At 48.1% G+C, this 23,580-nt stretch overlaps 1 protein-coding gene across 10 annotated transcripts in view; it reads left to right on the top strand.

Annotated features, from left to right (window-relative positions):
- The first annotated feature begins 100 nt into the window (after window positions 1–100).
- The window catches only part of ACACB (acetyl-CoA carboxylase beta), a 110,389-nt gene continuing 86,909 nt past the window's right edge, over window positions 101–23,580 (top strand). For 3 of the 10 annotated variants that reach the window (XM_033097301.1, XM_033097302.1, XM_033097294.1), the window contains exons 1-2: window positions 10,662–10,942; window positions 14,530–15,176. In XM_033097301.1, coding sequence (XP_032953192.1) covers window positions 14,539–15,176 — 638 coding nt within the window. In that variant the 5' untranslated portion in view covers window positions 10,662–10,942; window positions 14,530–14,538. Of the gene's footprint in view, window positions 122–556; window positions 816–1,639; window positions 1,769–1,893; window positions 2,009–4,101; window positions 4,370–10,661; window positions 10,943–11,393; window positions 11,412–14,529; window positions 15,177–23,580 lie in introns of those variants that run through there. The other 7 variants (XM_033097297.1, XM_033097295.1, XM_033097296.1 and 4 more) reach the window with 7 other exon arrangements.

The raw sequence follows: 23,580 nt of genomic DNA, 5'->3' as shown, positions 1-23,580 counted from the left end.
TGGGCTCTGGTAGCCATGGCAACTTGTGGGCAGGAAGGGCCGCCTCCGCGCTGCCCTCCCTCCTTCCTCCGCCCCCTTCCCTCCGCCCGGATGGAGCCGCCCACTCCTCCGCCAGGCCTCGGTAAGCCCTGGGCCGCCGGGATCCCGGGAGGGGCGCGAGCAGGACCCTGGCCAGGGTACTCTGAGCTGGGCCCCACCCCAGCCGTTAGCAGCGCCCCGAGCCCAAGCGCAGTGGGGAGGCTGAAAGGGGTCAGGGTTTGCTGAGATCCTGAAGGGGCCGCTGTGGCTGGAAAACTGCGGGGATCTCGGCATGCCCGTCCGTCATGGCTGCGTGTCCTGCCAAGCCCTGGGACCGTGCAAGGGGACCTTCCCCACCCTCCCTCTGCTAGTGTTTCCAGACTCTTCCCTGGGACTCTGGAGTTGTAGTGTGAAGGCAGGGCGCTGGGAAGACGCCCGGGTGGCTGGCCCACCGACCTGCCAGCGCTTGGCTGTAATAGCAGGGGTGGCCCATCACGACTAAAGTCTGGACTCGCCTGGTATCAGATGAAGGAAGTAAAAGGGATCAGGAGGGCTTGGTAACACGTGCCTGTATTTAAACGGGCCGGAAAGAATGCGTCTGGTCAGGACACCTAGACCAGTACAGACATTTACAAAAGCAGGGCATTAGAAACTTTCACTTGAGAAGATGGCTTTCCCTCCGGGCCTTAGTTTCTTTACGTTTGAAGAGAAGGACTCGTGATCCGACATTCTGCCATCAGCAAGCAAGCTTTCACAGAGGAAGACAGAACAAAGATGCATTCTTCATTTGCCCTCTGGTAACTTGGGGTCCTCTCCTCAGAATTACAAAGGGCTCCCTTATCCAAGGGATAAAAGAGGGGCTAATATTTCTGTATCCGATAGGTTTTGACACTTCCAACCCAGTGTAGTGCTGTGAGGAGTGAGGAAGCAGTAAGCTGGGTTACTATAAAGAATTCAAAATGCAGACTCATTTTTAAAAATATATTGAATCTTGAAAGAATGGTGACACTTTAAAGAGAACACAGCAGCATCTTAAATGGTCTATAACTAGCCCCCCCCCCCAAAAAAAAATACAAATTTAATCGCTGATCTTTTTAGGAACAAGAATCATTTTGATGAACTTTTAGCTGTGCAGCTGTCATTTTTTTTCACGTTTTTGGATTTGCTGCCATAATAGCACTGGGTTTGCCAAAATGAATACAAGGCGGATTTGTGGCCTTTCAGATCAGGGTTCAGCATACTTTTCCTGTAAAGTGTCAGATGGTCAATTGTTCTGTTTCTGGGAACCACTCTGCGTTGTAGAGAAAGCAGCCATGGGCAAAATGGAAATGAACAGGTGTAGCCGTGTGCCAATAAAACTACGGACACTGACATTGGAAGTTTATATGACTTGCACGTGTCAGTCTTTATTTTTTCCCCCAAGCATTTAACAAATGTAAAATCCACTCTTAGTTTGTGAGTCATAGCAAATCAGGCAGCACAGGCCTAAGTGCTGCCACTCAGACGTCAGCAATGAGCCCCGTGTGTTGTGACCTCCCACTGTCTGCGCTGTTCTGCGTGGCTCACTGTGGGAGCATGTAAGTACCTGGCCAAAAGTGATTCCCGTTTCCTCCCTTCTCAGGCAAGAAGAGTATCTGCTGAGGGCTTTTGGAAACACAAGGAAGTCAGTACTGCAAGATGTTGTCCTGGGAACCCCAAGTTATAAAATAATCATGTGACAGTCACTGTGATCAGAGTCCGGCAGGGTAAGGTAGGGGAATGTGAAAAACGTTTTTTCTTTTCTTTTTTTTTTTTTTAGACTTCAGCATGTTGTTAGTATGCTTCCATTATCAGATAAGGTAATACATTCTCTCCCTTTAAATTCACTTTCTGATTCGGTTGGCTCTTGGCATAAAAAGTCTGAGAGTTTTGGATTGGAGAAGCACACTGTTTGGTGTGTCTGTGTGTGGCGGTGGCATTTCATCTTTGTCAGACCTTGGAGATGTACAAGGTAGGGGACTCTGGGCTACTTCTCTGGAGGGTCCTGGCTGTTAGCTGATGGTGAGTCAAACAGAAAAGACTGGAATGTACGACAATGGAGACAGCCTCTTTTCCCATTTAGAGTCTTTCTGACACTTTTGATCTGGGTCTCACAACCTGAAGTTACCTTGCTGATTATCTCTGTTGGAACCATTTTTTACATTTTTAAAGTATGTTTGGAAATGCAGATATTGGTGAGTGGGGCAAACCAGGAAGTCAATATGTTGTGTTCTTACAGTTGTGTATTTCTTGCATCCCTCTCAGTGTGGTGACAGAGAGGGGGTCCAGAGGCTTCAGACAGTTAGGACTCCTCAAGCCTCACCATCCAAGGAAACGTTCCAGGCCCACTCACAGGAATTCTGATTTAATTGGCCCTTAGGGGGAGAAGGAGACAGAGGTATTTTTATAAAATGTCTGGTTTGCGGTAGGAATGGCACCTTCTTTCCAGATCCCCTATTTTCTTAAGTCATGTGGTCCCTTTGGTTTTTTTCAGCCAACGAGTTGATATGTATGACTTTCTGAATCTAAGATGTGCTTGAAGAAATATATTTTTCTACTAATGTTCTTGTGTTTGGTGGGAAAAGTTTATGAGTAATTTTGGTTTCAATCCCTCCACTTGGCTTCTAGAAAATACCTGTGCCTTAAAGAGAGTGTCAAGGGAGAGCAGAGCCACCAGAAAGAGTCCTTCTTCTGAGTGAGGCGGGAGGTGGCAGGTAGAAGTGGGGGTGGGGGGGGAGGTGGCAGGGGATGGTTTCTAGTCCTTTTGAAAGTAAGGAGTTACATTAGAAAGATATTATTAAGTGCCTGTTACGTGCAAGCCACTATGCTAGAAGCTCAATGTATGTTGTTTCATTTAATTTTTTTCAACCATATGGTGAAGTGGTTAGATGAGGAAACTGGCGCGGCCATTTGCTCAAAGCCACAGGTTAACAGAGATAGGATTCGAACCCACATCCACCCGATCGCAAAGCCCAATAGTCTTGCCACTATTGACAACTCTGCCCAGATCAGAATTATGTGGCATCATCGGGGAGAAATTTTAAATAGAGTTCAAAAATGTTTCCTTGAGTCACAGATGGCTCTTTTAGGAAACATGGAAGGTCATGTCTATAGTTTGAGAGGTACCTCTTTGAAAGGATTGCACGAGCTACTCTAGAGTGAAGTAGTCTTGATAAAGAAGCTAACCACGATCCTAGGGGCTGCCAATGAAGAACGTAAGGCATGGAGGCATTGTGCGAAGCCTTTGACCTGCAGTATTTCATCCTCAACTCCTGTAAAACGGATGTGACACTGTCCCAGGTGACAGCGGTTGATACTGAGGATTCAAGAGGACCCAAGATATGCGCTTCCTACTTATGAGTCCAGTGGAGAAAATTCCAAGAAGTCCACTATTGGATGACGTTTCCTTCTTGGAAAACAAGCCCATAAACGAAGTAGCTTCTCCCTCAGGATGAAGGCTGCACCTGGCACAGGCCCTTTAAACCGTTTTGCGTAAGTTCAGCTCTCTTGGAGGTTTTTCCACTTGCTGTTTAGTGAGACACATCCTAGTCTACTGGAGCACAATACCCTTTTGTGTGGCCTCTGCTTTCCTGTCGCCAACTCTGTTTGGACCTGGAGGTGACCTTTGTCCCACATGCCACCAGCCTTCCCCAGGTGGCAGAACATTCTGTAACGGTGGCAGCATGTGCTGGGCTTCTCCTCCCAGCCCTAGCAAGAGCCAGCCAACCCTGAATGGGAATGGAGCTGTTTCGGTTTTGTTTTTGCCCAAGTCCTTAGAAAGGGGAAACATTTCTTTAAGTGGCGTTTTCATTGAGAGGGTTTTACTAAATCTTTTCCGGGGAGAGAAGGTAGGTGATCTTTTTGATAGTAATCAACGGAACCCATTCACTGGGGGTTTGTTCCAGAAGCCATTTCTCCAGACCACCACCAACCGGTATGCAGCTAATTTGCAGCGTGTCATAGGAAGACCCAATGGCTTTATAGTGCCTTCGACAACTTGGACTTTAGATGCATCGTGGCTTAGATGTCTAAGAATTTTGAAATAAAGCAAGTTACAGGACTGAAAGGTGGAAAACACCATACGAATGCTTTGGTGCTGGATCTTTTCCCACTTCGCCTGGGTTATTATCGCTCTGGTGCATTGAAGGTTAAGTGCGCCCAGGATATTTTTAAACAGCAGGGGCCAGTTAATCTAAAAGTGACATTTACAGTCACGGCAGGGAGCAGCTAGCCAGCTTAGAGTCAGGCCATCGGCAAACAAGGAACCTGGAAAATGTAATGCTGAATGCACCGTTGAGAGGCCTTGGGAAAAGAAAAGGTGGAGAGAGGCATGGTAAGTGAGCTCACCCCTCCCCGAGGTCTTGGACATAAAGCCAGCGTCCAGGTGACCGGAATTCAGTGCATAATACGAGCAGCCCGTGCCCGAGCAGCCTGCTTGCAGGGTTTCTAGGGGAACAGCGATTCTGTTCTGTTTGCGGGAAGCTGATCTGAACGGCTCAGAATGGAACACAGATGGAGAAAGGTCTTTTTTTGCTTCTATAAATGGTTATGTTTCTGGGTATCCCTGTGTGAACTTCGATCAGTTCCGCACACTGGAATGGTTTAGGTTTTAGGTTTACCTAGTTCTGTGGGGGTTTTCTGCCCCCAAAACTTAAGACAAAGTATTCTGTTTCTCATAGATGTCCAATCGCTCAAAGTGTTGCTCATTGTTTTCAAAAAGCAGACTCTAAGAGTAAAGCACTTATAGTGGTCCTGAGTTGCTAGAAAGACACGATTTCCTTTAATGTTTAAAAAGCGTGTTAGAGAGTAAAGAAGCAGCACCGAGGGAAATGGGGTGTCTCCTTGCACTATCCTTCTGTCTGTCTCTCCTCCTGGAGGGGGCTGCTGTGCACAGTTTGGTGTCAAATGCCCCAGACTTTGTTTCCCACAGATTCTGATGCTTTGCATTCGCCTGGTACCTCTCACGCTGATCATGATGACTATTATCTGAACATAAATGAGCTTCTCCACAGGTAGGATCACCCACCGCCCAGATTTGCCCAGGACTGAGGGGAGTTCCCAGGAAGTGGGTCTTTCCGTTTAAACACCGAAAGGTGTAGATGTTGTGTTGTATATGTTTTCCTTCTAAGAGTGTCTTGGAAGATCTTTATAAGACGTGATTTCTTTTCTTTTTTTCTTTTTTATAAATTTTATTGGGGAATATTGGAGGACAGTGTGTTTCTCCAGGGCCCATCAGCTCCACGTAGTTGTCCTTCAGTCTAGTTGAGGAGGGCGCAGCTCAGCTCCAAGTCCAGTCACCGGTTTCAATCTTCAGTTGCAGGGGGCGCAGCCCACCATCCCGTGATTCCGGCAACCTTGTTCAGAGCCCACGCTCTAACCAACTGAGCCATCCGGCTGCCCCTGAGACGTGATTTCTTTACTGACCTCTCCGAGTTTGAAATGGAAAGACCCAGCCAATTCTAAGCCAGGTGATCAGAGGTGCAAACATGCCCAAGCCCTAACTTTATTCGAAGAATCGAATCGGGGAAGGCATTTTATGTTTATGCAAAGCAGGTTTATTTGCTTCTGCTCAGGTGTTGTGTAAACTCCCTCCTACTTTGATCACCTTTAGATCAGAGATAGAAACGAGAGTGACATTACCTGAGACCCTCGATCATTACGGGGGAAATAACATTTTAATCTTTTGAAATGGAGATGTTCTCAACATCTTATTCCTGTAGAAACTGTGGGATCCCTTATTCTAAAGCTTCTCCCGAATTTTGACTTAGGGATTGTTACTTCAGAGGAGAGTACCTGGGTAAGCCTGGAAGGTGGTCAGAAATCTTGCGTATTATCTGCAAACTTCATGCGCATCTGCCATTCTATTCTAGTAGACCTGTCTGTGTTATAACAGCACACTCATTCCCATAGAGTGTGATGGTTCTCCAGGAAGCTAGGCTGTGTCCCTTTATTCTAGGGATCCAGGACTCCTTGTCCTGGACAGTCCAGACGGGCACAGCAGGAAACCTGAGGTCTCAATTATTGAGAAGTTGGCTCGCCAGGTGTTTACACACTATTTGTAAGACAACCCTAGGGGGCAGGTGTTATTTACTCCATTCCACAGACCAGGAAACCAACGTTTGGAGAATTTCCATGACGGGGTCTGGTCAGTCATGACAAAGAGGAGAGTCTCCACCCAGGTCAGCTTCACGCCAGAAGTGCTGCTCTCAATCTCCCCAGGATTTGGCACACCTTAGCTTCTTCACCTGTGCTGGGGCCCCGGAAGACAGCCATGCTCTTCAGTTAGCCCAGCTTTTGTGCCACTTCCATTGGACTCACTGAAGCTCTACCTTTTCAAATTAAATCATGGGTGAGAGTGACATTAAAGGGACAACCGTGAACATACTCTCTATTTGGAAGTAAATGGGTCATGGGCCCCATTAGTAACCAGAATAATTTGTTGTTGGAAATGCCCCTCCAACCCCTTCGCAGGCTTTCCCCACTCTGCTCTAAGGGAGTCTGTGGTCCCTGATCGCCACACTCAACAGAGTGCGGCTGTTGGGGCCCTCCTATGTGGAATGCTAACCCACGCCAGGTAGGGAAGGGGCCCTGGTTCCAAGTGCTGCCTGTGGGGAATCCTGTTCCATCTGCCTCCAACACTCTTTCTCCACCTTCCCACCCAGGCACCTTTGCCTGGTTAAACCACACTTCTTCCTGTCTCAGCATAAGCATCCTGCTCTGAGAAAGCCTTTGCTCACCGTACAGACCAAGGCGGGGTCTCCTGGGGCTGTGCACAGCCCAGGCTTCTCCTTCGTGCTGATCCTCCTGGTTGTACCCTTACGTTCATCTGTGATCTTACACAGTGAGATGGTAAACCCTTGTGGGCAGGACCATTCCTATGCTGTCTGCTCCGTGTCGCCAGTAGCTGGCGCCATGACTGGCAGGTGCCCAGGAAATGCCCTCTGACAAATGAGTGAATGGTTGAAGGAGGCAGATTCGTGGCACGGAAGGAACAGAGGGGAGGGAGGATGGAATTCCATCTGCGAAGGTGGCAGGGGCCCCAGACCTCAGGCACGTGGGACAGTCCACTGCGACAGTTTCTGCAGGGATGACTCATGGGAGATGCTGCTGGAACAGATGATCCGGATTAGCCTTTGAGATGGTGGAATAAGTTTTCCACTGGAGGTAGGAGACCTTTTGCATGTCTCCATGGCAGGGACTGGTCTGGAACCATTCAGACCAGTTTTGCCTGGGCCACCAGATTAACCCCATCAAAAGTTTGGTTTGGCTCACCAGGCATTAATTGAGCATCTATAGTGTGCCGGGCACCGTGGAAGTGCACCTTCCTGGGTCAGCACTCCCAGAGGACCCTGGGACTTCTTGGAAATCGGGGCCTTTTCATGACTGAGGAAAAAAACCTGAAATTCACAAGATTTTTCTCAAATGTGTTTTCCTCCCTGAAGTTGTTCCCAAATCAGTGGTCCCTGGAGCTGCACACCTCCTGGACTCCAGGATCTAGTGGCTTGGGATTTGACACAAAACCACTTGATGTAGCTATTTTATCCTTATGCTAACACTATTTGCTGGGATTCTCCAGAGACCCAGATGCTCTGACATGTGGTAAGTTTGAGAACTGCTAATTCCCTGGGTCTCATTTCCAGGCTTCTGATTCCATCCCTTTAAGAGGATAGCCAGTTAATTAATTGAATCACCAGCCCTCTCACCTCCATCTATTACAAATCTAGGCTTTGGAGTCAGGCAGAGCAGGCTTGAATTCCATGTACTTCCAAGCTGTGTGACTTTGGGCAAGTCAGTCCCCCTCTCTGGGCACGGCTTTTCATGCCTGATCTGTGAAATGGGATAATAATGATGATAATGTGAAATGGATAAGAATACTACCTCACTTGTAGGGCTGCTGTGAGGAATAAATGAGATTCTGGATAACAGATGCTCGTTATAATGGAAGGTGGTGGTGGTATTATTTATTAGTATAGGGCTCTTTAGTTAGTGTTTGTAGTTAGAAAGTAACAGAGGGCACAGTCTCTTCTTAAAGGTGAGGGTTGCGATTCTCCCCGAGCATTTGTCCGCTGAGGTAAGGAGGCGTGACGTCACACGAGCACCCTTGATCACAATCGCAGGGAAAGTCAAGGTCCTAGGATTACACCAGGATGTGTGCCTTCTCAAGTCTTATAGTTTGTAGGGCGGTACACTGCCCTCCACTGTGACCTGAAGGTTGTCACATACCTTCTTCGGACACAAAAGTGTTAAACAAATGAGTAGCCTTCACAATAGAAGCAATTTGCTAACCGCTGCTCCTGGCTTAGCACCTTTGGCAGAGTGCTCTACTTTAGTCAGTAGAGTTATTAACTCACCATCTAGCGTGGTGCCAAGAACTAATTCTGCCTGAGCTGTGCTGCCCCCTTAGCAACCTGGTGAACTTCTATTCAGCCTTCAAAGAAAGCCCCAGAGCAGATATCTCCATCTCCTAGCTCTCCCTCCTGCCCATCTCCATCCGTGGATGGAGTTCTCTCAAACTGCCTTCCAGATGTGGCTTTTCCTGATTCTGGGATTCTAGAAGCTAGATCTTGATCTGAAAGGCTTTTTCTTTATTTGGGCAGAACTCTTCCTATGTCTCCCAAAACCTTGCCCAGGAGAAGAATTCTCCAAGTCTAGAGAAGTAGTTTTGTTATTTATTTCTTGGTTGCATTTGTGTTCCTTAGGAGTGGACACAGATTTAAGAACAAGCTAACAGCTCTAAGAAACCAAACACTGACAGTCATTTCTCAGGTCCGCTGACTTGAGCCCTTTCTCAGGGCTTGTGGAGAGAAATTCTGCGCACAGAGCAAGAAAGTGTGAGGGTGAGGAGCGGTGGGTTTTCAAGTGAGGCCACCTGTGTCCTAAATGTGTGAACTTGGGGAGCAACTGGTCCTGTCCTACCTATAAAAGGGGACTGAGTAGTGGTACCAATTGCCGAGGGTTGCAAGGACAATTTGAGATGATGCATGTAAAGATTGTAACGCGGTGGCTATGACAGACTGTGCTCAATAGACGCTAATAACACAAAACACTCCTTGTGATTTACTAGGAATCACTTCCTGTTCCTGCCGTGCTCCAGACGTTTCCTTTCTTCTTTAACCCCTGTGTTGGCATTCCAAAACATCTTCTCTGGGAATAACGTAAAAACTGACACACCCCCACCCCACTCCACCTCCTGCCCCAAATGCACAGAGTCCTTGGGAACGTCCCCATTGGATCAGGGAACCGTGACAAGTTAGTTCAGCCTGGTTCATGCTGACACCTCAGAGATTTCTGCCCTTTAAGAAAAGTGTCTGCCCTGCAGTGTTCCTCCAAGCAGCTCATGGCTGGAGCTCTGCGAAGCCGAAATGAGTCCTAGGACAGGCCCTGTCCCCTGTAGGCTGGGTGCTCTTTAGGGAGTGGCCCTCGTGCGTGACCAGGGGTTCACTGGTGCCCGTTAACCAACTGTAAGTCCATCTGTAGAGCAGGACTCTCACCGCAGAATCACACTCCCAGTTGCCTGCCGCCTTCTTTCCGTTTGGGTGCACCAAGAAAGGGAAGATTGTGTTCAGGGACTAAACGCATCTTGGTTGATTCTCCCAAACATCCTATGAGGTGAATGAGGATGCGTATTTTCCAGACGGGGAAACAGGTTCAGAGAGGGGGCGTGATGACTGAGATCACACTCCGTGGGTGGCAGAGGGTCATGCGGGTCACAGTGGGTGACATCCTGCCCTGGCTCTCAGCGCAGTCTCTCAGATGAGCTGCGCCCATCACCCCGTGTGAGTGATCGCATGGAACTTCGCCGTGTAGGTACGTCCTTACCCTACTTTGCATATGAGCCACTTGGGGCTCAGGAGAGGGTATTGAACTTGCCCAAGGCTCACCCTGTTTGGAGGTGGCAGAGCTGAGAGGTAAACCCAGGTCAGTTTCTAGGGCATCCAGCGAGGTGCCCGAGGACAGAATGATGTCTCGATATAGAAGGAGCATTGCCTGAAGCTGGGACCTTGGTGCTGCATGTGGCTGTGTCACTAATTTCATGTGTGACCTCTGGCCTCTGTTCATCCATAAAACAAGGACACCGGATTTGCCAAGTGTCCCCTCACCCCTTAGGCTGCAGGTTGGAGCAGGCAGGTTTTTGGGAAACACTGTGACCTGTGACACCCCCGACCCTAGGGCTGGAAATACAGGTTAAGGTATCCACCAGTCAGCTTTGAACACTGGCTTCTTCACGTGGTGGTGTTACCACCTTCGTTATTTGAATTCGCAGAAGGTTATTGCACCAGTGCTTGCCAGCAGAGGGTCCTTGACCATCCACTCTTCGTCCTGACTTTTGCTTCTCTTTCCGTCATGCCCAACTTGGCCAGACCCAGGCTCTGCTGCGACTCACTTTCCCTTCCATGCAGGTGTCTGACAGATGACCACGAAGGTCTGCCCTCAATCCGGTTTTCCTTTGTATACAGGGCTCTGGTGATTATGGGAGTGTTTTAAACACGCTGTAGAGATACAGAGTTGGGCAAGGGGGTGATTGCATGAGTAGAGAAGTAGGCCTAAGGACAGGAGTGTAGCAAGCCAGAGGGAGGTGGCCCTGTGGGCCAGCGAGCCCTTGAGAGCCTAGAAAGCCTCTTAAATACCTGAGCCTGAGGCCAGGCGAGGGCTGAGCAAGGAGTGTGAACGGCTTCTATTTGTGGGTGACAAATAAGGGCATGTACTGCATGGCTGACTTGGTAGGAAACTTAACCGTGTTGGAGTACTGGCCGTCCAAACTCCTCCCCCATGGCCTGATGCATACACCACCAGCCTCCTGCTGAAAGGTGACACTTCACGGGGCCAGCCGGGTTCCCTTAGTCACTCTGTGGGAGTCAGTCAGACCCACATGAGAATGGAGCTGGTGGCTGTGTCTGCAGTGACGGTAAGTGGCAGCAAGCTCTCGGGAGTTTATCTTGGTGGGAGGAAAAGTCCGAGTGTGGAACGGGATTGCTGGGTGAACTGCTGACATTCAGCCTCTTGTTCCCTCAAAGACCTTGCCAGGTATGGCTGTGGGTCAGAGGAGCTGGAAAAACAAACTCATGACCCCCTCGTTCTCAAGCCCTCATTTGGCTGCTGGCCGGCACTTGTTAGAGCCAAGTGGTGTCCTGCATTTGTTATGGCCGGGGCCATGATTGCTGTGGCACCCCGCAGCTGTTGCTTGCATTCGCTTTGCAAGAAATAAAAATAGCGTTGGCCAGTGCCTAGTTTTCGGCTCAGCTAGGTTATTTCACTGAAGGGCCACAGCTTGGTCCTCAAGGCTCACTGGAAGGACACATCTGGCCTTTCCTGCCCGTGGAATCAACTGCATGCAAAGTCGTCCTGGACTACTTTGCACGTCTGGAATTGTGGGTGTACGTGTCGCTGCACTATGCCATCTTCCATGTACACAGCCGGGTATCTGCTTTTAGGATCGTATCCACGTGCTCATAGTAACACCCTCCGTTTTATGGCGTTAATTTATAGCCAGTTTCAGTGGTAGGGAGGTGGGAAAAGTAGGGGTGTTGGGCCTGGATTTGAGTGAAGTCAAGGTACCAAGCTTCCCTGAGCCACAATTTACCAAACTGTGAAATGGGACTAAAAGAATGACCATAGCAGTAATATCATCAAACTGTTGGAAGCCTGGAGACACTCTCTAATCTTGATGGTTTATATATGTATAAATGCTATATATGTTTATATGTCATTTGAAGAACAACTGTGAGGCAGGAAAATGTGGCAAGAATTTGTGTGCCCATTTTATAGATGAGGAAACTCAGGCTCAAAGTGTTTCTTTGGGAACTTTCTGAAACAGTTCCCCCGTTTATCTCGATGTACTTACTTGGGAAAAGTTCTCGTGTAGTGACTTTGGGGTCCCGTATCATTTCTCCGCAAAGAAAAGGGAAAGACCCTGAGGTTTTTGGTGCGGGTAACTCTTGCAAGGTAGGTTTGGGGTGTTAGATCCACTGGCCCCTATCAGAATGACAGCAGATCTTCAAGGATTTGCAGAGTGAGGGGGTGGGGGGCAAACTGAGGAGAACTGCTGGTCATGCCATGCATTAGAGCTTCCACTGTCGACCTTCACCCACTGTCGCTCCCTCGCCTACCACGTGTGGGTCTCTCCATCTTGCCCATCAGCTCAGCCCGTCTCCATACACCACCGATCCATCCTTCCATCCACAGCCCCAGTCAGCCATGCTTTCCCTCAGCCTGCCAGGATTTCCTGAGCAAGTTCCCAAAGAGCTCGCCTAATGTGAAACTTGAACAGTGTGATTGGTTTTCCAGTGGCAATCAACGTCAAGAACACATGCTCAGGGTTCCTAAGTCCCAAACTATTGTAGCATCTTTTTGCCTTGATGCTGCTCTTTTGTTTTTTCAGCAATAACGCAAGTGTTTTTCTCTCTGGGGCATGTATTTCAATGTTATACACTCACTATTGCTTGCATCTCACAATGGCAGAGGTGCACATTTAAAAAGCGCCCGACGGTGGTCATATTAGTGTAAGGTGTCCCGGTTGGCACTCAACTTCAAAACTGCCATGGAAACACCCAGCTTGTTCCCCTGGCGTTCCTGATGCGGTTTCAGAAATGAGGCCCTAAAATCAAAGTTCAAGCTGGCCTTAAGCCGTCGGTTGGTGCTCAATGTGTGTGCATGGATTTATCATTCAGTTGATACAATTTTTGAGCCCCTACCACATACCAAGCACCAAGCTGGGCACAAGGATCCAGAAATGAATGCCAATTGGTTCATGTCCCCAAGGGCCTTCCGAGTCAGCCAGGGGAGACCGGAGAACAGGCCATTTCCAGGCTTTGTCGTCAGTGTTACCACGATGGAGGTCTGTATCCACAGGCCCGGCGGGCTAGGCAGAGCGTGCTGTGGGAGCAGGATGTGGAATTGTGAAAGTGCTTGGCCGGTGTGGCCAGCAGAGGGTGTGTGACAGGGGAGTGGCCCTTCTACCCTGTCTTGCCCTCCTGCCTGGAGAGGATGTAGGACTAACCTGTTGGAGCCTCTGGGAAAGCCAGGATAGCTTTTGCAACATTTTTGACAATGCCATCTGCCAATTACTAATTTCAAAATTTGTTCTGAGGGCATGGGCAAGCCAGCAATTTTGGGACTCTGACCTTTCTAGCTGATGCTTTTAAAGCTTTTCTTGAGGACTTACTATGTACAAGAAAGAGATGAGTAAGAAATAGACCCTGTCCCAGAAGCTCCCCGCCTCACCATCTAGAAGCACGAGGGAGGAAGGGAGTAGGCGTAGGAGTGAAGACCAGTGATTCTTACCCGAAGGCAGTTTTGTTCCCTGGGGACATTTAGCAATGTTTGGAGACAATTTTGGTTGTCACAACTGAGGGTCGTGTGCTACTGGCATCTGGTGGGTATTGGCCAGGGATGCTGCTTAGCACGCCATTGTACACAGGACAGCCCCCACCACAAAGAATCTCCAGCCCCAAATGGCAATGGTTGAGAAACCTTGGGGATAAGAGCAAGGCTTGGGCTTCAGAAAGTTTTGGAGTATGCATGTTCGTGTATTTGTCCCTGTTTTCTGTTGCTTTTTTTTAAAAAACTTTAAGTGTGTTTTTTCCAAGACCCATCAGCTCCAAGTCAAATAGTTTCAATCTAGTTGTTTCTATCTAGTTGTGGAGGGTGCAGCTCATACTGGCTTATGCGGGGATTGAACTGGCAACCCTGGCATTATGAGTTCGCGCTCTAACCAACTGAGCTAAACGGCCGCCCCCAAAGAGTCTTTTTTTAGAACAGCTTTATTGAGATACTCATATACCATACAACTCACTCATGTAAAATGTCCATTTCAGTGGTGTTTAGTATATTCACAGAGTTGTGCAACCATCTCCACAATCAATTTTAGAACATTTTCATCACTTCAAACAGATATGTTGTGCCCTTTAGCTATTACCTCTGTCCCACTAGCCCTAGGCAACCACCTAATCTTCTATCTCTATGAATTTGCCTATTCTGGCTATATCATATACATGGAATCACACAATATGCTGTCTTTGTGAATGGCTTCTTTCACTCAGTGTAGTGTTGTCAAGATTCATGCATGTTGTAGCATGTGTTAGTGTTTCCTTCTTTTTGATGGCTGAGTCCATTGTATGGATGTACTGTATTTTGTTTATCCATGTATCAATTAATGGACATTTGGATTGTTTCCACTTTTTGGATATGATGATGCTATGGCAGAGTCTTTTAACAGACATGATCACATTTAGTTCTTTCTCACATGCATGTTTATGATGTACAGTGAGCATGTGTTAGTAAACCTAAATCAGAGGTTAGAAGCTGAGATTCGGGGGGGGTTAAGGAACACGGTATGAGCAGAGCCGGGAGGAGAAACCCCGCCCCCCACTCTGTCCCGTGCTTCTCCCCTCCAGCTCTCTCAGCTGAATGCACGGAACTCCATTGCCCTTCTCTAGCTCTTTTAAGAGAAATAATTATGTAGACCCTACAACATCTCTCCTTTTCTCCCTACAGGTTTTATGAATGACCCTGCTTCTTTTTCTATCTTGTCTGATTTTCTCCTGCCTGACCTTTTCCTGGTTAAAAATCTGGGGAAAAATGACGGACTCCAAGCCAGTCGCCAAGAATAACCCAGAGGCCAGCTCCATCCCAAGCCACGAGCCCTGTCCAGCTTCCAACAGCTCAGAAGAGCCACCACAGAAAAATGGCGACAACAGTTCTCTGCCAAAGACTCCTAACCAAGCTGAGCTGGCTTCCCACAAAGATCCCAAAGATGCCTGTTGGCAAAGAACCTCCCGGCCACCCCCACATCGGAATCCCCTAAAAAAACCCCTTTCCTCGGGCGATTCCTCCCCAGCCAGTGGGACAGGGACCCAAGGCCTGGAAGCCGCAGACACCAATGGCCAGTCCTCGCCGGCCAGGCTCCAGGGCCAGCGAGCCAGACCCCTCTCCAAAGAAGATGAGAAGCAGGCACACATCAGGAGGCAGCTGATGACCAAGTTCATCCTGGGCTCCTTTGATGACAACTCCTCTGATGAGGACCCTGGCACGGGCTTGTTCCGAGAATCTTCCCGCAAGGGCAGCCGGGCCAGCCTGGGGGCTCTGTCCCTGGAAGCTGCTCTGACTACAGGGGACTCCGAGACCCCCGTTTCTACTATAAGGTAACGTGACCTTTGTCCTCATAACCAGGAGGGAGGCACAGCATGAGGGTGGGGTCTCATGCTTTCCTGCTGAGGCAAGCCATCTGCTGACGCCAACACTTCCAGGGTAGCTACCGTGTTTCCCCGAAAATAAGACCTACCCCGAAAATAAGCCCCAGTTAAGATCATCAGCCAGACAGACACATTTAGTATGTTACCACGATGTTCCAGAAGATGACATGACTGTATTTAAATAAATGTAGATTGTTGTACATGAAAAAATAAGACATCCCCTGAAAATAAGTCCTACTGCGTCTTTTGGAGCAAAAATTAATATAAGACCCGGTCTTATTTTCGGGGAAATATGGTATGTGAAAAGCAGGGGACATTACCCTTCCCTCCTGCCTTCCTTCCCTCCATTCAAAATCATTTATGGAGCATTTCCTGTGTGTACAGGGTCCCTTGCTAGAAAACTGGTTTTCTAGACGATATCAGCCTATTTGGGGAAGATGACCTTGTATGTAACTAGTTATAATTTAAGCTGAATGAGCTGAGGCTGGCCAGAGCCACAAGGGATGATGGGAGCTTGGAGGGTGGGTCAGAGTCCCTACCTCCTAAAGAGACATTCATTCAACAGGTAGCAAACAACTGAAAAGCACGCCTCCCCCCAGTGATGCCTAAAAAACAGAAACTCAAATACTGTAATCATATCTTCCAATTTGATTGTTGGAAACAAATACCTATAGATCCATTCCAGGTGGGACTATCCCAGCGGTGCAGGTGGTGGCTTTTTTGTTGTTGTTGTTGTTATCAAGCTTTGCCACCTCCACTCCCAGATTACAAATGGAGTACAGTAGATCCAGGTAGAAAACTTGGGAAACGTAGGAGACAAGAAAAGAGGCAGAACCTTACCTTGGCTAGCCGGGGAGAACTCTGCTCCTTCCCAGGGTTCCTTCCTTCTTCCCGTTTGTCTTGCCTGGGGGTGGAAGCTTCCTGATTGTTCTTTTAAGCAGCTCTTGTACTCACTGAACCAAAATTAGAAAAACCTGGGCAAGGAGATGGGCTTTTCCATAGATATCGTGTTCCCAGTGAGCTTAATTTTAACCCTGGTTCCTGGAAGTAGGAGATAGAACAAACAGAAAATGTAACTGTTCCCCATGCGGAGATCTTCAGGGAAAGACTGGAGCTTCTGGAAGGGTAAAAGGAAGAGCAGGCTTCAGTATCTGGTACAAAGAGCACCATCTTTGGAGTCAGAACCCAGAGCTGGGTTCAGCCCTTGGCTCTGCCACCCCGTACTGTGTGATCTTGGGCATGGCACTTCACCTCTCCCGGCCTCCATGCCTCATCTGCAAAATGGTGAAGGGATTAAATGAGAGAATGTAAAGTATGCACAGAGTTTGGTACAGAGTAGGTGCTTAATCAGCAATGGATTCCTCCCCAGCTCCTTTCCTGGGCCTGTCCTTCGGCCACCAGCACCCACTTCACCCACCAATCAAATTTACCCAGAGCTTCCCCACCCCTCTTCTACCTACGGTTCATATAAATGACCTAGTTGTCCCTTGTAACAGTGGTACGAGGCTGCTGGTCAATCCCCATTTTATAGATGAGAATACCGAGGCTCAGGGAGGTAAAGTAGCAAGATCACACAGCTAGGGAGTGGCAGAGCCAAGTTTCAAGGCCAGGTCTGTTGCACTGCTGAAACCAGGTTCCACTGTGCCGTAGTGTGCCCTTTCCAGTAATCCGCAACATTCTCTCCCCTCCAAACCCTGTCCTTTCCCTCAATGTGGCAATTTCAGCCGGGATCAGAGAAAAATCAGTGTATTGAATGAATTCGCTGAAACTGGTGATCACCAGAGATGACCACCAGTGAATGTCCAATGGGGGGTTGCTAAGTGGTACCTAAGTAGGAGGGATGGCAAGATACTGTTATCACAATAGCTTCAGCAGGAAACAAGACAGATAGACCTAGCCTGGAGATGGGAAATGTACAAATTAACAGATGTCGACTTAAAAATAATATCTACTAGGTATTTCATCACCAAAATGGGGAAAAAGAAAAAGGTTGCAACCCAATGCCTGCAGACATTGCAAGCTACATGCACATTCTGGCCAGTGTGCCAAGATGGAAGGGTATTCAAGGAAGGGAAAAAGGAAGTTAGAACCATAGAGTTCTTCCTGTAGGGTTCTCATGTGAACTTCTGTTAGCCTTAGCTCCTCCCATAGACACTCTCCCCTCCAGCCCGCCCGATCATATTTCTTTAAAGTTCCAGTTCATCTTTATCACAAATAAGCCAATAACCGTTTCCAAGTGCGTCCCAATGCCAAGGAGGAAACAGTACAGGAGAAGGAATATCTGAGGGGATCTATTTTAGAGAGATGTGGTCAGGTCAGGGAAGAGCTCTTGGAAGAGGCAACTTTCCAACTCAACCTGAGCAGACCAACAGAACTTTTTCTGTCACGATGGAATGTTCTAGAATGGAATGTTCTAGAACTGTCCTGTCCAATATGGCACCCACTAGTCACATGTGACTACTGAGATTGAAATGTGGCTAGTGTGACTGAAGAACTAAATTTAAAATTTTATTTTTAATTAATTTAAATAGTCTCATGTGGCTGCTGGCTCTTGTATTAGTGCAGATCCAGCCTTAATGGGTAAGGATGAACCAACTGTGTGAATTATTTCTGCTGGTGCCAATTAAGAACTTAACCAAGCCAATAGGCTTGCCAATATCATAACATTATTACTATTATTCTTCTCTCCCGAGGCTTGGATTCTCAGAAAGTTGCAAGGATTAAATGAACTATTTCTAAGGTACTTTGCAAGAGAATAAAGCAGTCAATAAATGGTAGGTTAAGATATGGAGGGGAGGTGGCAAGTCTCCCAACTTCCTACTCACTGTCTTCCACTACCATTTTGAGAGGTTTTCTAGTTTGTGCTTCAACCACAGCTGTTGTGAGCTGGTGAATTTATGAAGGCAAAAGATACTTAACTGAGGGCTTAGCTTTGCATGGCCCCGTGAGCCAGAAATGTAATATTAAGTGAATTTTCTATCCTTGTGTCTTCATTGCATAGAAACTCAGCATTGTGGGTAAAATCATTTATCCTTGTCTTGTCCCAGTAAAGGGCAAAGGGGGGGGGGGGGCAAAGGGATCTTGGTTTTTATAAACCAGAGGCACCAAACATTGAGAAGAAGGTGCATTGTGGGGTGGTGGGAGATGCAAAGGGCTGCGATGGGCCCAGGCAGGACTGCTGTGCTGTGTGAGCTTAGGTAGGTCTCTGACCCTCTCTGAGCCTCCAATGCCTCATTTGTAGCATGAGGAGGCTGGACCAGCCCCATGAGGTGTGACCTCTGGCCACAAAGCTCACTGCGGACACAGTTCTTTTATCCTCAATCAATGCGCTTTTCAGAGTTGGGAATTTAGAACTTTAGTATCTGGGGCAACTCGGGTAGTTCTGCTGGTGCTTCCCAAGATACTGACATGTCTGTGGGGACCATTTCCAGCCCCCACAGAGTTCTGGGAATGGGGGGAGGGGAGCTTCCAATGGAGGGGACCCGCAGGTGTTCCCTGTTTCTAGTGAGTGAGAATCCCATGCAGACCTATCTTCAGAGAGCCAAAGCTTCAGAATTTGTCCTAGTGCCTGCCGCTGCCTCTGGGAGTCGGCTGCATGAAAAAAATGACGTCAAAACCTGTGTGTTCCAGCCAGTTTCAAACAATGCTTCTAAACAAGGCTGAGTGTTCTGCTATCCTGTTGTCGAATTTTCGCTTTGGTGTTTTGGCATCTTCGGGGACCTCAGTACCCTGGTGTTTGGGGGTCCCCCATGGACACTTCTGCTCACATTACTGGTAGGGCCTTGGGCCAACTCTCTGAAGGGATGTTCAGGGGAACCCCCCTACCCCCGCAAAAAAAGGAAAAAAACCCTCCAGAGTGTTGCTTTGTGGAGGGTCACTGCTGGGTTGCTTCTCTTTTACAAGTGGTGACGCCTTTTCCCGGCGGGGTGGTGGGGGGGGGGCAGGTCAAATGCTCAGGCCATTTTCAGATGTGGGTCATCGAGTGCCGAGTGGGCAGGCTGGCGTGCTGCTTGCAACCACCTGGAGCACTGAGGAAATGAAGAGTGACATAGAAGGTAAAGTGATGACAAAGAGTCCCTGTTAGTTCCAGGAAGTTCCCTTCATTATTGTTGTGTTTTTCCTGGATAAGCTGCTCGGTCGTCAGCACTCTGTGGCAAATCTCAACGTTTGGGCTCAGTTTCTGCAAAATGGGAGAGAGTAGGGGTTAGGGCGAATCCTTCCCGCGCTGCTTTAACTCCTCCAATTTTTCAGATAGAAAACTAAGGCCTGAGGAGTTTATTCCTTGGCTCTGAGCTCCTCACGTGGAAACTATGGCAAAGAAGAAACATATGTCTGTGACCTTCCCTGCTTCCTGCAGGTTCCTCTGGAGCCACTTGGCCTCTCTGCTGCCCTGAATGTCACCTTGTGGCCTCCTCCACCCCTCCCTGCCAGGCTGCCCACTGGGAGATCGGCTAGGACTGGGATGGAAAATGTGCACGTTTGATGTTGTGGGTTGGGAGGAAGTACTTTTTTGAAGCAGTCTGCAAAGGGGCCTTTTTCTTCCCACGAGGCCCTCCCCATCCCAGAATACTCACACTGGCAGCTTCATTTGGGGCCTTTACACTTGCTGTGTCCTCTGAATTGAAATGCTCCCACTTCCCCACCGGGACCTGCTCCACGGTGGTGTATGACCTGTGCAGGTGCATGTTCTGCTGTCACCCTCTTGAGATTCTTAATAATAACTTTTGAGCCCCCCAAAAGGGGCTCCCCATAATTCTGCAGCCAGGCTTGCCTCCACCTCCAGCTCTTTGCTCACCAAAATCACCCCCTCTGAGGGCCTTCCCTGCCCCCTCCCACCTTTAAAGGATTCCCCTCGTACCCCCAGTTTCCTGACCCATCCCTCTGTGTGGTTTTCACAACACTTAACCGCTCCTTGAGATTATGTCTTTAATTGCCTTATTTGTTTATTTGACTGCATCCTGTCTTCTGCACTTGACTGCAGGCTCCATGGAAACAGGGCCGTGTTTATGGGGTCTCCACTTTTCCTGACCACCTAGCCTAGTGTGGGCTCACGGTAGACTTGGGATAAATATTTGCCAGACACTCCTCCCCCCCGCCCCCGCAAAAAAAAATAAAAAAAAATTGTCAGACTCATGAATGAAACAAGCAACTCCAACTTGTCAAAAACAGAATTCTGTATTTTGGGGGGCATGTAAAACACTTGATGAAAAAGTCTGGGAATGGGTGGATGAATGGATGCGTGGCTGAGTGAGGCGATGGATGATGCATCAATGAACGAGTGAATAGGCATTTTGTTGTCGCTCTTTATCGACAGTAGACTTTTTGTTTTCCGAAAATTCTCTTTGCATAAATCTCGTGACTTTGGAGACGAGTTCTGGGGTTGAACTCTTCCTTTGAGTTTTTCTTCTGCCTTTAATATGTTTGTGTAATCTCCCCCTTCCCTTCCATGTTCCCATCTGACAAGGGCTGGCTAAGATTATAGATCCAATGGCTTTGTGTTTTCTGTTCAGCCCCCACCTCCCTGCCAGTCTCTTCCCTTTTGGGTTCATCTCAGTCCAGGGGGTGGGGCTTGTCCTTTCCTTAGACTTGGAAACAGTCCCCAAAGGTTGGAATTCCCATGCAACGCTTAGAAATAGAGCTGATGAAAATGTGACATAATGTGGCAATGTTCACATTCCATGAAATGAAGGTTACAGGGTTGTCCCATTTTGCTTAACAAGCAGGGGTGTGGTTAGTGCACAGTGGGTCTGGGGTAAGAGAGGTTCAGAGCTGCCCCCTTACTAGTTTGTTACCCTAACAGCTCTGCCCTATAGGGTGCATGTGTGGACTGAGTGGGATGGGACAGGTTCAGGATTGCTCAGCTCAGTCCTGAAATTTAAAGTTATGAAACTCAAGTTCATAAGTTGCTGGTGAGCTCATTTCACCGCAAACCTGCCTGGAATAATTGTGAAGTTATTCATAGTCTTTATTTGTCTCATTTTTGTGTGTGAATATTCATGCTATCCGCTGCCGAAATATTAACATGAAAATGTGTAACGTAAAGCTTTGCCTACTTCAAAAACTTCCCCAGTTCCAAAGCACATGAGGCCCTAGGAGTTTCGGATAAGGGATTGTGGACATGTGTATGCAACGTGCTTAGAACATTCCTGGCACATAGTAAGCACAAAAAAATGCTTGTGCTTAATACATGTGTATGTATGGTTGGAGAGACCGGAAGGAATGTCTTCAAATAGTTAATAATCAATGTCTTTATGTGGTATAATTATAAGTAAATTTTCTTCTGTGTGTTCTCACTTTCTGCTGTAAATATTGTTATAATAGGTTTTAACAATATTTAATAATAAAACATTATTATTATTTTTTATTAGAAAAAAACAAGTTTTTTCTAATACAAGTGCACCAGTCATCTCACTTCCTAGATGAGAAGCTGAGGCCCAGAGAGGTTCAGGGGTCTGTCCAAGGTCTCCCAGGAAGATCACCGTAGACCCAGAACGCCATTTGAACTCAGACCTAAGGCAGATGCAGATTGGAAAGTGGTCCGTAAAAAAAAAAATAAGTGGTCTGTGAACTCCGAGTGTTGATGTTGCCACCTAACCAGCGCTCCAGCAATGGCATCTCCACCTTCCTTCTAACTCCTTCTTTCCATCAGTGGGAAGAGTCAAGAGACAGGACAATTTATTGGGCACCCATTCCGCTGTGTGCTCCTGGGGACATCACCTACCCTCTCTGGGCTGGACTGGATGCTCCAAGGCCCTCTGTGGCTTGAACAGTCTTTGCTTTGTGTGTGTGTGTGTGTGTGTGTGTGTGTGTGTGTGTGGAGAGGTGGGGGGGAGCTAGGAGACAGGGACAAGAGAGCAGCTGGAAAAAACTTATTAATTTATAACCATTTTCCTCTTGGCCAATTACCGCAGATGCTCTGGGTTCCAGGCAAGTTTAAGGACAAGCTAAGAGATGAAGTGGTCAAGCGGAGAAGCTCAGGTTTGTCCCCTCCATTCATTGGCTGGGAACATGTATTGCAGTCTGCCGGGTGGGTGCTAAGCATTGCGGCTGGCAGTGTGGACGCATAGATGGTGAGACCGGCCCCTGCCCTCAGGGAGGCCAGGGTACGGGCCTGAGCGGCCAAGAGCCCAGAGCATGTCCTAAGTGGAGAGAGTGGTGCGGTGGGTAAGAGTGGTCATGCTGGAGGCTGGCTGACTGACAACTGGCCCGCTGACTCCTCTACTCAGCCATCGCATGGCCTGGGGCCACGCTGTCACCTTGCTGTGCCTCACCGTCCTCTAAAATGAGGCCACAGTGGTACCCAGCTCACAAGGCCAGTGTCAGGCTTAGTTGAGATGCTATGAGCACAGCACTTAAAGCAGTGTCCACCCGGCAGTCATTCTCATTATGTGCAAAGCACAATGTCATAGTAAGGACCCAAGACCCACAATCAGACATGTCTGGGCGTGACCTCTCTGAGCTGCAATTTCTTTCTCTGTTGAAGCAGGATAATACTAGTGTCTACCTCGGAAGTGTGTTGAGATCACACGGGAGGAAGTGCAGGGAGTGGATGGTCCCAGGCTGCCATGGTTGTCAGTTGTTGAATGGGCCTCTCCCAAAGTTCTTGCCCGTGGCCATGGCTATTCTCAAAAGCCATCAGGCATGCACTCTTAAGGTATGGCAACTTGTGTCCTCAGAGGAGGAAGAGGGATTGGAAAGGCAGGTGAAGTGGCCCTGGTACAAGGATAAAACACACACCAGCACACAGTTGCTGGCTATTTCCCCTCCCGTTTCCCAGACTGCTCACTTCCACGCTGGGAGTGTTGAGTTTGAGAGGTTTAGGGAAGGCGAGGGAGGGTCTGTGGGGTCTGGACATGAAGGAGGGGGCCCTGCCTGGCAGTGAAGGCACACCAGAAAGCAAGCTGGGCCCTTGCATCACCCTCCCTGTCCCAAAGCCTCTTCCTGTTCATGGTCCCCATCTGTATGTACTTCTTCTCCTCAGCTCTGAGTAGTGAGCAGGTCATAACATTTTAAACCATATATAAATATTTTTATTTGTTCCTAAACGGAATGCCACAGATCTTTTCTATAATGTCTTTATTCATCAATTCATTTAGGAAGGGGCTGGCAGAAACCCCATTTTCAAATCTCTTTAGTTCCTAAGATGTTTTCTGGGAACCTGGGATAAAAGGGATGTCTGTCTTTTCATTGTTCTATTTGTGGAATAGAAATTGAGGTTCGGGGGAGGTTGGCTATTAATACAGGGTTCAGAGTGAAGAAAGATTCTTAGTTTTCCCCTTCCCCTTAAGCATCAGCATCCTGTTTTAGAAAAATCATTCATTTCTCCATACTTAATGTAACATTTCCCTCATCA

Source organism: Rhinolophus ferrumequinum, chromosome 25, assembly GCF_004115265.2.
Source record: "Rhinolophus ferrumequinum isolate MPI-CBG mRhiFer1 chromosome 25, mRhiFer1_v1.p, whole genome shotgun sequence".
NCBI classification, from domain to species: Eukaryota; Metazoa; Chordata; class Mammalia; order Chiroptera; family Rhinolophidae; genus Rhinolophus; species Rhinolophus ferrumequinum.
This window is presented reverse-complemented; position numbering and strand designations above follow the sequence as displayed.